The 13,987-nt window shown below is 53.7% G+C and overlaps 1 protein-coding gene across 1 annotated transcript; it reads left to right on the top strand.

The window, feature by feature from the left end:
• Positions 1 to 816: 816 nt before the first annotated feature.
• On the top strand, positions 817 to 4,591 carry TIMCC (TIM double twin CX3C motif chaperone). The gene is made up of 3 exons (XM_090054542.1): positions 817 to 989; positions 1,223 to 1,363; positions 2,514 to 4,591. The coding sequence occupies exons 1-3, from the start codon at positions 903 to 905 to the stop codon at positions 2,700 to 2,702; spliced, it is 417 nt and encodes a 138-aa protein (XP_089910668.1). The 5' UTR covers positions 817 to 902; the 3' UTR covers positions 2,703 to 4,591.
• Positions 4,592 to 13,987: the final 9,396 nt, after the last annotated feature.

The raw sequence follows: 13,987 nt of genomic DNA, 5'->3' as shown, positions 1-13,987 counted from the left end.
TGTAATCCCAGCTCTAGCATCCATGGCATTTGTGGCCTGAAATGGATCACTTAACATCTGTGCCTCAGTTTCTCTGGCTGCAAAGGGAGAAAGCCAACATGGCGAGGGACACGCACTCATCTCTGTGCAGCTTGCCTGTAAAACACAATCAGTAGTTAATGTACACTGACTTGGGGGGGTCCTTGTCCAGACGCTGATGGTGGGGGTGGGATATCACCAGTCCTTGTACAGATACTCTGCCACATTCGCTCTAGGCTTACAGGTTTTCCCTGAGGCTCCCAGTGGGAAAAGTAACTACATAGATCAGGGGTCAGTGTACCCCTGGTGGCCAGTCAATGAGCCTGAGAGGGGTGGGGGGTGGCCCCCCAGCAGCAGATCAGTGAGCGTGCCAGCAGCGCAGTGGTGGTGGAAGTGCCACTGCTGGGTACCCCCTGAGGCCATCCCAAGTACCCCCAGGGGTATGCGTACCCCCGGTTGAAAACCCATGACATAAAGAACAGAAATAAAGCGCTACTACACCAGCCCCAACCCCTGAGCCAGAGGGGCCTGACCAGGGGTCCCACAGGTAGCATGCTGCCCTCTGAGTGCCACTGGTGTATCGCTTGGCAGGCGGCCCTGTCGTGCTCGGCGCTGTACAAAGCGGGGAAAGAGGGTGCTCAGGCTGCCCTGCAATTGCTTAGCTCTCCACGCGGGGTGCACTGATGTCCCTGGGGTCTTGATACGCCTGTGCCTGGACTGGCTCGGGAAGGGGAGCAACAGAGAGCTCGCCAGACGGACGCGGGCACCCAGCTGCAGTACCCGGGCCGGGCACCGGGGGCCGCTGTGGCCCCCGGAAGCGAGCCTGGAAGCGGGTGCGCGGGCCGGTTCCTGTCCTGCAGGCCCACGCGGCTGTTGCGGGCGGCATGGCTGAAGCCCAGCAGAGCCGGGTGCAGGAGGCTGTGGATGGCATGGTGCAGGGGCTGGAGAGGGAGAGCATCCGCAAGATGCAGGTTCTGCTTTTGCATTGCATTATATTGCTCGGCGGCGGGGGGGCGCGGTGTCTCTGGCGGTGCACCGCACGGCCCCAGGGCCTGGGGCGGGCGGTGGGGAGGTCAGTGTGGTGGTCAAGGTCACTGCTTCCGGAGCCCGTTGCTTGGCAGGGTGGGGGGAGCGTTCTGGGTGCACAGGTCCCTTGGGAGAGCCCAGCGGTAGGTGTGACCCCTGCCATGTGTATCACCTGCAGGGGAGCATGTTCCGATGCAGCGCCAGCTGCTGTGACAACGACAAGGCCAGCATGCAGCAGGTGCACCACTGCATCGAGCGCTGCCACGCACCCCTTGCCCAGGCCCAGTCCATCGTCACCAGCGAGCTGGAGAGGTTTCAGGTGAGGGCAGGGTGCCCCAGGACCCCGGAGCTGGTCCCAAGGGGTCTTGCAGGGGAGGTGGGGTGGGGAAAAGTCCAGCCCTCCAGGAAAACTATGCTCTTGGTACATCAGCTGCTCGGGGAAGCCATGAGCAATCCAGACACAAAAGGGGCTGGGTAGTGCAGAGCACTTGGTGTAAATGGAGTGTCGGGGGAAGAGAGGGTTGGGGGCTGTGGCTTGGAGAACTGCTGTTCTCTGTCAGCTCAGACCCAGCCTGTCACAGCAAGGCTCAGGGTCCCTGGCAGGCTGTGTTCAGTGCTGGAGGAATAGGCTAGTGGTGAGTCCTCTGCGCGCCCTTGAGGCAGGTGTGGCCTGGGCAGAGTGCAAGCTTTTTTCTGTCTTGGCTTCTTCTAAGGCCCCTTTGCTGCCATCCCTGAGTGGCCCACGCCCTCCTAAAAGGTATTTATTCTTCAAACACACGTGTGAGGACACAGAACACCATCAGCCTCATGGGATGTGTAGGAAACTAAAACTGCAGGTTCCAGGGCTTGGCCAAGGTCACATTAAAAATCTGTTGCCAAGTGTGGGCTTGTATCCAAGTCCTGGATTAGTGCTGAGACCACCACACATTTCTTCCCCTCTCAAACAGCTTGATTCCCCTCACAGCCTCCTTCCTGCTCCAGTGCTTTGGCAGGGCTTTGTACACTAATAGGACCACTCCGAAGGTATTCAGGGGCTGGGGGAGCCAGCAGCGCTGTGCTTTTTTTGAGAGGTAGACACTTGCTGGAACTTGGGTTGGCACGTGCCATGTGTTTCATGTAGAGCATTCTGCAGCCATTGCACCATCTTCAGGTTGCTGCTGGTCTAGGCTTGGTTCACACTGGTGACCTCAAGGTGAAAGGGTCATTAGCAGATGGACATCATTCAGGGGTGGTCCCTAGGGAGGATGCCAGTGTGAATCTGGTGGCTCTGATGCAGAGTGTTTTCCACTGCCCCAACACATCGTACATGTGGCTGAAGCAAAATGAACTGTCCAGCCATCAGCAGGCCTCAGCTGTCCTCTTCCACAGTGCTGTTAAGAACCACATCCCCCTCTGAGTTGGCAGGACCATGGCTCAGCTGGTCCAGCTCCGAAACCCCTCCCTTGCCTTTGCTGTCTACCTCCTTGCAGGATCGCCTGACACGCTGCACCATGCACTGCAATGACAAAGCCAAAGACTTGCTGGACTCGGGCAGTAAGGAGCAGAAAGTGAAGCAGCAGCTGGAGGCCTGCGTGATGAAGTGCGTGGATGACCATATGCAGCTCATCCCCAGCATGACCAAGAAGATGAAGGAGAACTTGGCTGCCCTTCAGCAGTAGAAACACCACCCAGGGCAGGGTTAGGGGGAGGTATGCAGATGTTCAGAGAGTCATATAGATGGAATTTTGTGTGGAAAATGGAGGGGAGATTGTTTTTGTGTTGACTGTAAGCAATTGCAGTGGCTCATGCCCAGGCAGCTGGTCCGGTTGAAATGGCTGGTGTTGATCTGAGCAGTGTCTCCAGTAGTGGAGAGAGACCTATGACTTTGCCCCAGTCCTTGAAGGGTTGGCGGGTGGTGTAAACGCTGCCCATAAAAGCACTGTTCTCTACTGACCTGGCCCCTTCCCTCCCTGACATTGTATATAGGGCTGCTGGAAGGTGCTGGAGGGACAACCCTGGAGCCAGAAGGGGCTTAGCCTGTAGAACAGCAGTGGTAGCTTCCCTAGTGTTGCTTAGTCAGTCTGCACAGGAGGAACAGAAGTGGAAGCACAGGTCCTCAGCCCAAAGTGGTAGTCACTGCCTGGATTTGAATTGGCCCCTTGGAGCCCTGAGATCTGATATCCCTGCCTCCTCCCTTCCCCTGGGGCACTGTGATAAATATCTGCTTTGGAGACAGGTCCTCTCTCCAGGTCTGGCCCAGGCAGCTTGCCACACTCTGCTTCTCTGGTTATTTAAGAGAACAAATGACTGTGATAGTGTGTGTTATCTCCCAGGTGTTCTCTGGAGAACTGAATCCCTTGCAGGAAACGGGGGCCCTTTGAAAAGGACTGACCATTGCCCCACTTGCTGCTCCTCTCCTCCACAGGTTGATGATTTCAGTGGAAATGCATATGATTTACATTGAGGTAGAGACTAGGAGGTCTGGGCTGGAAACTCCATAACCACAGGGTTAATTCAGGCACACTGATCCATGCAATGTGGCATAAGCACCAGTGCCTTTGCTTCTGCAGCACTGTGTTGTCTGGTCTTCCTGCCAGAAAGCATCTGATTAAATCCATAGAGGCCCTAGCTGTATTACTCAGATATAAAACAGAAGCATTGCCGGTAGATTCAGGGCATTCACAACAGTGGAAGCCATTTACATGCTGCCAGTCAGGCTCAACACAGAATCCTGATCCCCCAGAGCAAGAAGGGCAAGGACTACCACAGAGGAGCTGGGTCTGATTCCCTGGACCAGGTTAGTAGCGTTTGGAAGTTTACAGCAGCATTAGCGGCTGGCTCTGATGCAGGGCTATGCAGGGTAATTCTGAATTTGGGGATCATACCAAAGAAGGAAAGCCAGGTGCAAAGAGGTTATCACCAGCAGACAGAAAGATGAAGATGACACTGAAAAAACTGGAGCATCTATTGACTGGATGCATAGTTGTGAGCATCTGGTCAAGGGAAATGCTGTTCTATTGACCTATTTTGTCCCATCCTGTGGCTACCTGTGGTGAGCACAACTCTTGTCTTGTCCTTTTCAAAACTGGCTTGTTTTCTAAAATGTGATTAAAAATATTTTTTTGAGGAAACTCTGCAGTTGAAAAAAGATGATCATTGCCATGCTGTGAGATGGGCTTGATTTTTGTCTTCTTTTATTAGAGAGGCTTTTTGTGGGCACTGTCTTTGATATGACTAATGGGCATGGTTGGGATAGCTTTTATGCGACATTCAAAAGATTATCTCAGGCTGTCTGTCCCAGCTATGCTGTTGGTCCAATAAAGCAGTGGTTCCCAACCTTTTAAAACTGTGGACCGGAAGTGGCCACAGACCAGCATACTGCAGTTTGGAAGTGACTGGCATACGGCAGACCGGCAGCCAACCCTTTTTTATACCAAGTTGGCTGCCAGTCTGCAGTATGCTGGTTACTTCCGGACTTTCAATCCAGCAGCCAACCTTCCTGCAGACTGGCAGCCAACCCTTTCTGGCCCAGTACTAGGCCACAGCCTGGGGGTTGGGAACCTCTGCAATAAAGGACATCACCTACAAAAATCCTTGTTGCTTGTGTTTCCTGGACCCCAGCACAACCATTTTTTTTTGTTCGCTTCCTGGTGTTGCTTCTTCATTCTGTATTAGAGCCCATGGGCTTCACAGGGAACACTCAAAACAGCTCTTACATTCTGCTTTGGAACAAAAAGCAACATAACATTGGTATCAGTCCTCATGTTTGTTATGAATCACAGAAAATTTCATAGATTTCATAGAGATCAGGGCTGGAAGGGACCTCGGGAGATCATCGAGTCCAGCCCCTGCCCAAAGGGCAGGAAGTCAGCTGGGGTCATAGGATCCCAGCAAGATAAGCATCCAATTTACTCTCAAAGGTGTTCAATGTGGGTGCTTGAACCACCTCTGCTGGCAGACTGTTCCAGACCTTGGGGGCTCGGACAGTAAAGAAATTCTTCCTTATGTCCAGCCTGGAGTTTGTGACCGTTCGACCTCGTCATCCCTTGGGGCGCTCTGGTGAACAAACATTCCCCCAGATCCTGGTGGTCACCCCTGATAAACTTGTAGGTGGCCATCAGATCACCCCGAGCCTGCGCTTTTCCAGGCTAAAGAGTCCCATGTCTCTCAGCCTATCATCGTAAGATCTGTTTTCCTGACCTCTGATCATGCGCGTGGCTCTCCTCTGGACTCTCTCAAGCTTCTCCACATCCTTTTTGAATTGTGGAGCCCAAAACTGGACGCAGTACTCCAGCTGCGGCCTCACCAAGGCCGAGTACAAGGGGAGAATGACGTCGCGGGATTTGCTCGAGAAGCATCTGTGGATGCAAGCCAGCGTTTTGGTCGCTTTACTAGCCGCAGCATCGCATTGCAGGTTCATGTTCATCTTGTGGTCAATGATGACCCCCAAGTCTTTCTTCTGTAGTGCTATCCAACGTAGCACTGCCGAGCCTATAAGGATGCTGCAGGTTTTTCCTCCCAAGGTGGAGAACCTTGCATTTTTTGGTGTTAAACACCATGAGGTTCTCATCCGCCCATTTGCTGAGCTTGTCCAGGTCAGCCTGGATCACCCGCCTATTTTCTGGCGTGGATGCTTTGCCCCAAAGTTTGGTGTCATCGGCGAACTTGGCCAGTCCACTCCTGACTCCAATGTCCACATCGTTAATGAAGATGTTGAACAGTATGGGTCCCAGGACAGAGCCTTGAGGGACCCCACTGGTCACAGGGCACCACGATGAGTGACTGCCATCAATTACAACCCTCTGGGTCCGACCACGGAGCCAGTTTCCCAGCCAGCAGATCGTGGTGGAGCCAAGGCCACAACTGGCCAGTTTGGCCAAGAGGTGATCATGGGATACCAGATCAAAAGCTTTTTTGAAGTCAAGATATATGACATCAATCTTTTCTCCCTCATCCAGGTGATAGGTCACCTGGTCATAGAAGGAAATGAGATTGGTCAAACAAGACCTACCCGCAACAAACCCGTGCTGGCTATCCCTTAGGATGTTAGCCTGGGCCAGTCCTTCAAGGATGGCCTTAATAAACTTTTCTAAGATCTTCCCCAGGATAGAAGTCAGGCTAATGGGCCTGTAGTTAGCCGGATCCACTCTCCTCCCTTTCTTGAAGATTGGCGCCACATTGGCCTTCTTCCAGTCCTCGGGCACTACACCAGAGCGCCAGGAGTTTTCAAAGATCCATGCCAGGTTGGGAGGGACCTCAGGAGATCATATAGTCCAACCCCCTGCTCAAAGCAGAACCATCCCCAACTAGGTCATCCCAGCCAAGGCTTTGTCTGCCCAGGTCTTAAAAACCTCTAAGGATGGAGATTCTACCACCTGTCTGGGTAGCCTGTTCGAGTGCTTTTACTACCCTCCCAGGGAAAATGTATTTACTCATATCCAACCTAAACTTTCCTGTTGCAACTTGAGACCATTGCTTCTTGTTCTGTCATCTGCTACCACTGAGAACAGTCTATCTCAGGAGTGGGCAATTATTTGGGTCTGAGGGCCACTTAGGGAGTTTTGATGAGCTGTTGTAGGCTGGGCAAGCACCCCACCTCCCTCCATGCCACAGTGCATCAAAACTCCCTAAGTAAACTCTGGTCCACACTCAGCTGGGTGGCTGGGATGGTGCTGCAGGTGAGCAGGGACCAGCATTCAGGAGCAGGATGGGCAGGCAGCGCTGGGGTCTGGGACAGAGCTGCAATCTGCTGCCCATACTTCCCTATGACAGGTGCCAGTTCTGTGGGCAAGGGAGTGTGGGGAGTGCATTGCAGCCCTGCCCCAGGCCTTATACTGTCACCACTCTGTGCAGCCCCATCCCATCTGCACAGCCACATGCCCTGCCTGAGTGGGTCCTGGCCCTGGTGGTGGCTGGCAACTGAGCTGCCCCAGCTTTGGTGTGCACCCAGGGGCGATGGGACTGGCTGCATGTTCCTAGGCCTAGGCCAGTGGTTAACAACCGTTTCTGTATCAAGACTCATTTGTAAACATCAGTGGCTAGTCCTGATCCAATGCCCCCCAGACCCTAGGGTGTGGGGCAGGGGACCCCAAGCAGGCTGGAACTCTGCCAGCCTGAGAAGGAAAAGCCAATTTTCCATGTTTTTCTCCTTTAAGGGAGAATTAATTTTTAAAGTTGGTTCACAACCCTTTCATATATTCTTGCGACCTCCTTTTGGGTCACAACACATGGGTTGAGAAATGCTAGCCTAGGCTACCCACCATGCCTGGGCCAGGCAGGAACGAGGGACACACCGCAAGCTAGATAAAATCTCTTGGTGGGCCAGATTCAGCTTGTGGTTTGTATTTTCCCCACCCCTGGTCTAACTCCTTCCTCTTTGTGACCCCCATTCAGGGAGTTAAAGGCTACTATTATTCTCTTCTCCAGACTAAACAAGCCCAGTTCCCTCAGCCTCTCCTCATAAGTCATATCCCCCAACCCCCTCACCATTTCTGTTGCCCTCTGCTGGACTCTCCAACTTATCCACATCCTTTCTGTAGTGGGGGGCCCAACACTGGACATGGTGCTCCAGAAGTGGCCTTACCAATACTGAATAGAGGGGAATAATCACTTCCCTTGATGTGCTGGCAATGTTCCTACCAATGCAGCCCAGGATGCTGTTAGCTTTCCTTGTAACAAGGGCACACTGCTGGCATATGTTCAGTTTATTGTCCACTGTAATAGGGTTCCCACTGAGCCAGGTACTGGGCAAATAGCATAGGACATTGTTCCAGAGAGTTTGCAGGCTGAGCAGGAGGGGGAGGGGGAGTGCGAGGCAAAGGGATGTGAAGCAGAAAGATGCAAGGACTGGGGGCAAATGTATTGGAGGCTTTAACTGGGTTCAAGCTGCTGATTTTCCCAGGGGTCTTGGCTGCACCCAAGGGGAGGGCAGATTTTGGAACTGTTGTGGAACCAGAGCTGGTGTCTACATTTTCTAGCTGGAGCTTTCCTCTGCATTGGGTCCAGCCAGGACCTTGCATGCACAGGGCAAGACTTTGGGGTACAGGATCCAACTCCAGCCTCGGAGCCCCTGGCTAAAGAAACTGTTGTGCAAAAGGACAGGAATGCACAGCATGGGGGCCCCTTTCCCAGCCACTGAGTGACAGTTGCCCTCCCTCTCCTCCCTGTTTGCCTCTGGGGAGCCCCATTACAATAACAGAAACTACAGCCTAAAGCAAGGTCATATTGCCCTGTGGAGTAGCGCAATCCTATCTGCTCTATAAACCTCCTCTAGGTTGGCTGATCTTCAGCTGGCTTTAAACTAGGCTTGTTGGGGGAAAGGGAAGATGGGGGTGGAGGAAGTCTTGGACCACTAAACTGGGCATCACCCACAAGAACAGTCCAGTCTAGACCAACGATGAGCAGAACAAATACCCGTCATATGCACCTGTCATAGGGAAGCAATGGGGCCTGGGTAGCACTGAGATTAGGGGGGCAGTGCATGCATCCTCAGGAGGCCTCAAATGTCTCTACACTAATGCTCGTAGTATGGGGAACAAGCAGGAGGAACTTACCCTCCTGCTAGCTAACACCAACCCAGACATAGTGGGGCTCACCGAAACGTGGTGGGACCCAACACATGACTGGGTGGTGAATGTCAAGGGCTATAGGCTGTACAGGAGGAATAGGACAGGGAGGAAGGCTGGGGGTGTGGCACTCTATGTCAAGGAGAAATACACATCCTCCATGAGTAGCACTGGGTCAGAGGAGGGGCACACTGAAGTGCTCTGGGTTAGAACACAAGGAGGTCAAGGGGAAAGGGACTTAACGGTGGGAGTCTACTACAGACCACCTGACCAAGGGGAAGAGCTAGACCATGAATTCTTAAGTCAGCTCATGGAAGCAGTTAGGTCAAAGGATGTGGTCATCATGAGTGACCTACTTTCCAGACATCTGCTGGGAAGAGCAGTCAGCCAGGTCTGACCACTCACGTAGGTTTCTAGCCGAGATACAGGACCCACATCGAAACCAGGAGGTGCACAGCCCCACCAGGGGAGTCGCCCTATTGGACCTGGTGCTGGCCACGGGCGACAACCTGCGGGTGCTCAACCACCTGGGCGACAGCGATCATCGCCTGCTGGGATTCACCATCCAGCACAAGGTGGCAGAGGCCTGCAGCAAGGCAGCAGCCCTGGACTTCAGGAGGGCGGACTTCAATGAGCTAAGGAAAATAGTTGGGGAGACACTGAGGTCCTGGAGGGGAGGGGAGTTGGGTGTTCAAGACAAGTGTTGGTCCTTAAGGAGATGATCCTCCAAGGCCAAAGGGAGATAATCCCAACATGGATCAAAGGGGGCAGGAGGGCGCAAAGGCCCCATGGCTCACCAAAAGCATCCGGGAACATCTCCTAGCTAAAAGGGAGGCACACACCCAGTGGCAGAGGGGCCATCACCAGGGAGGACTACATTGCGGTTGCTCGGGGATGCAGGGGGGTGGTCAGGAAGGCCAAAGTAGAGATGGGACTGGCAGTAGCTACCCGGATCAAGGACAACAAGAAGTCCTTTTTTAAATACATAGTGGGTAAAAAGAAGGTACCAGGTAACGTGGGGCCTCTGCAGGACACGCTAGGAAGTCTGGTCACCACAACAGACGACAAAGCTAACCTATTTAAGAATTTCTTTGCCTCCATTTTTCTGAGCAGGGACCATGTCACCCCCTTCACCGGGACCCAGAGGAGGCATGCCCAGGCCTAGGGTCAGAGAGGACCTAGTCAGGGAACTTCTGGAGGGACTGGACATGTGTAAATCAGCAGGTCCTGACTATCTCCACCCCCGAGTGCTGAGGGAATTGGCAGAGGTCATTGAGGGACACCTGGCACAGCTTTACGAGCACTCATGGTGCTCTGGCGTTGTGCCAGAGGACTGGAAAAGAGCCAATGAGGTCTCCATTTTCAAAAAAGGGAGGAAGGAGGACCCAGGAAACTATAGGCCAGTTAGTCTTACCTTGATCCTAGATAAGCTTTTTGAGAGAATTATCCTGGCGCATGTCCATGAGGGGCCAGCAGGGGAGATTATGCTCAGGGGCAACCAACACAGGTTCATTAGAGGCAGGTCCTGTCAGACCAACCTGGTGGTCTTCTACGACCAGATCACAAAATCCGTAGATGCAGGTATCACAGTGGACATAGTCTTTCTGGACTTTTGGAAGGCCTTCAACACTGTCTCTCACCCCGTTCTCATTAAAAAACTAGGAGACTGTGGCATTGATACCCACACAGTCAGATGGGTCACTAGTGGGCTGGAAGGCTGCACCCAGAGAGTGGTAATGGACGGGTCTTATTCAACCTGGCGGGATGTGGGCAGTGGGGTCCCCCAGGGCTCGGTCCTAGGGCCCGCACTGTTCAACATCTTCATCAGTGACTTGGATGAGGGGGTAAAAAGCACTCTGTTCAAATTCGCAGATGACATTAAGATGTGGGAAGAAGTGAGCACGCTAGAAGGGAGGAATAGGCTGCAATTGGACCTAGACAGGTTACAGGGGTGGACAGATGAGAACAGGATGGGATTCAACACTGGCAAGTGCAAGGTGCTGCACCTGGGGGGGGAAGAACCAGCACCATACGTACAGGCTGGGGAACTCCCTTCTCATCAGTACAGAGGCAGAAAAGGATCTTGGAGTCATTATTGATGCCAAGATGAACATGGGCCGGCAGTGTGGGGATGCGGTCAGGAAGGCCAACCGTACCTTGTCATGCATCCACAGATGCATCTCGAGTCGGTCCAGGGAGGTGATCCTCCCCCTCTATGCGGCACTGGTCAGGCCGCACTTGGAGTACCACATCCAGTTCTGGGCACCACACTTCAAGAGGGATGTGGACAGCATGGAGAGGGTCCAAAGGAGGCCACTCGCATGATCAGGGGACAGCACGGCAGGCCCTATGAGAGGCTGAGGGACCTGAACCTGTTCAGCCTCCACAAGAGAAGGCTGAGGGGGATCTAGTGGCCTGTTACAAACTAGTCAGGGGGGACCAGCAGGCATTGGGGGAGTCACTGTTCCCCCGAGCACTGCCAGGAGTGACTAGAAATAGTGGTCACAAGCTGGCAGAGGGGAGATTCAGATTAGACATCAGGAGGTGCGACTTCACTGTCATGGCGGCAAGGAGCTGGAACCAACTTCCAAGAGAAGTGGTGCTGGCTCCTACCCGCGGGGTTTCATAGTTTCTAGGGTCGGAAGGGACCTGAGCAGATCATCAAGTCCGACCCCCTGCCATGGCAGGAAAGAGTACTGGGGTCAAACGACCCCAGCAAGATGTTCATCTAACCTCCTCTTAAACACCCTCTTGGAAGTTGGTTCCAGACCCTAGCTGCCCTGACTGTGAAGTAGTGCCTCCTGATATCTAACCTAAACCTACCCTCTGCCAGCTTGTGACCGTTATTCCTGGTCACTCCTGGCGGTGCTCGGGGGAACAGGGACTCCCCCAGTGCCTGCTGATCCCCCCTGACTAGTTTATAACAGGCCACTAGATCCCCCTCAGCCTTCTCTTGTGGAGGCTGAACAGGTTCAGGTCCCTCAGCCTCTCATAGGGCCTGCCGTGCTGTCCCCTGATCATGCGAGTGGCCTCCTTTGGACCCTCTCCATGCTGTCCACATCCCTCTTGAATTACGGCACCCAGAACTGGACGCAGTACTCCAGCTGCGGCCTGGCCAGTGCCGCATAGAGGGGGAGGATCACCTCCTTGGACCTGCTTGAGATGCATCTGTGGATGCATGATAAGGTGCAGCTGGCCTTCCTAACTGCCTCCCCGCACTGCCGGCCCATGTTCATCTTGGAGTCAATGATGCCCCCAAGATCCTTTTCTGCCTCCGTGCTGACAAGAGGGGAGTTCCGTAACCGGTAGGTATGGTGCCGGTTCTTCCTCCCGAGGTGCATCACCTTGCACTTGTCTGTGTTGAAACCCATCCTATTCTCATCTGCCCACCCTTGTAACCTGTCTAGGTCTGATTGTAGCCTGTTGCACCCTTCCAGTGTGCCCATGTCCCCCCACATCTTATGTCATCAGCAAATTTGAACAGGGTGCTTTTTACCCCCTCGTCCAAATCACTGATGAAGATGTTGAACAGTGTGGGCCCGAGGACCGAGCCCTGGGGGACCCCACTGCCCACGTCCTTCCAGGTTGAGAAGGACCCATCCACTACCACCCTCTGGGTGCGGCCCACCAGCCAGTTGGCGACCCATTTGACTGTGTAGGTGTCTACACCACAGCCCCCCAGTTTCTTAATGAGAACGGGGTGAGAGACAGTGTCAAAAGCCTTCCAGAAGTCCAGGAAGACTACGTCCACTGCTACCACTGCATCTAATGATCCGGTGATCTGTTCGTAGAAGGCCACCAGGTTGGTCTGACAGGACCTGCCACTGATGAACCCGTGTTGGTTGCCCCTAAGCATGCAGTCCCCTGCTGGCCCCTCCTGGATGTGTGCCAGCATAATCTTCTCAAACAGCTTGCCTAGGATCGAGGTGAGACTAACCGGCCTATAGTTTCCCGGGTCCTCCTTCCTGCCTTTTTTGAAGATGGGGACCACACTGGCCCTCTTCCAGTCCTCCGGTACCTCACCAGAGCACCACGAGTGCTCGTAAAGCTGTGCCAGGGGACTTGCAATGACCTCGGCCAGTTCCTTTAGAACTCTAGGGTGGAGATCATCCGGACCGGCTGACTTGAATACGTCCAACCCCTCCAGAAGCTCCCTAACTAAATCCTTGCTAACCCATGGCCCAGGTATGCCTCCCCCGGGGCCCAAGGGGGGCCCAGCAGGGAGGTGACTGTTCTGGTCCCTACTTAGGAAGACGGAGGCAAGGAAATTGTTAAACATGTTATCTTTGCCATCTGGTGTGACAACCAAATTTCCCAATGCATCCTGCAAGGGCCCCACATTACCTGGGACCTTCTTTTTACCCCCTATGTATTTAAAAAAGGACTTCTTATTGTCATTAATCTGGGAAGCTAGTCCCAGTTCCATCTCTGCCTTGGCCTTCCTCACTACCCCACTACATCCCCGAGCAACTACAGAATAGTCCTCCCTGGTGATGACCCCTTCTTTCCACTGGGTGTAAGCCTCCTTTTTAGCAAGGAGACATTCCCGGATGCTTTTGGTGAGCCACGGAGGCTTGTGTGCTCTCCTTCTCCCTTTGATCCTCGTTGGGATTACCTTCCTTTGGGCTTGGAGGATCATCTCCTTAAGGAGCGACCACTCTCCTTGGACACCTGGCTCCCCTCCCCTCCGGGACCTCAGCGCTTCTCCAACTATCCTCCTTAGCTCATTGAAGTTTGCCCTCCTAAAATCTAGGGCCACTGCCTTACTGCATGCCTCTGCCACCTTGCACTGGATGGTGAATCCCAGCAGGCGATGATCGCTGTCACCCAGGTGGTCGCGCACCTGCAGCCCCCGCACCAGGTCATCACGGGTCCAACAAGGCGTCTCCCCTGGTGGGGCTGTGCTCCTTTAAGAGAAGGCTGGATAAACACCTTGTTGGGGTTGTTTGACCCCACTACTCTTTCCTGCCATGGCAGGGGGTCGGACTAGATGGTCTGCTCAGGTCCCTTCCGACTCGACCAACTATGAAACTATGAAACCACGCCAAGTCTGGGTGTGCATTCAGCAGCATTGCAGCTATCTCATGCTTTGAGCTTTTAATGTTCCCATGGCCTCTCAAGGGTTACAGGGGAGCTCTGGCCCACCCTGACAGGCTTGACTGGTAGTTGCTGGCTCCACTAGGGTTCCCACCCAACGCTGTGATCAGCTGTTGGCTCAAGTGTCATGTGCAAGGCAGATTTACTCCATGATAAGAAGCAAAGTTCTTTGAGGCATTTCATCAAAACAACTCTTTTCTCACAAAATCCATTGTATCAGACCAGCGATCCTCAGCCAGGGCCCTAAGCCACCCTGTGGTGCCAGCGGGTCCTGTGACAGGTAAGGCAAGGTGTGAGGAGAT

Source organism: Crocodylus siamensis, chromosome 6 (assembly GCF_052110815.1).
Source record: "Crocodylus siamensis isolate JL-2025a chromosome 6, ASM5211081v1, whole genome shotgun sequence".
Classification (NCBI taxonomy): domain Eukaryota; kingdom Metazoa; phylum Chordata; order Crocodylia; family Crocodylidae; genus Crocodylus; species Crocodylus siamensis.
This window is presented reverse-complemented; position numbering and strand designations above follow the sequence as displayed.

What these genes read in the sequence shown, in the direction of transcription:
- TIMCC (XM_090054542.1), top strand. Translation starts at nt 903, where the DNA reads ATGGCTGAAGCCCAGCAGAGCCGGGTGCAGGAGGCTGTGGATGGCATG. An exon ending in AGAGCATCCGCAAGATGCAG is followed by an intron (nt 990 to 1,222) that starts GTTCTGCTTTTG and finishes TATCACCTGCAG; the next exon opens with GGGAGCATGTTCCGATGCAG. An exon ending in GCGAGCTGGAGAGGTTTCAG is followed by an intron (nt 1,364 to 2,513) that starts GTGAGGGCAGGG and finishes ACCTCCTTGCAG; the next exon opens with GATCGCCTGACACGCTGCAC.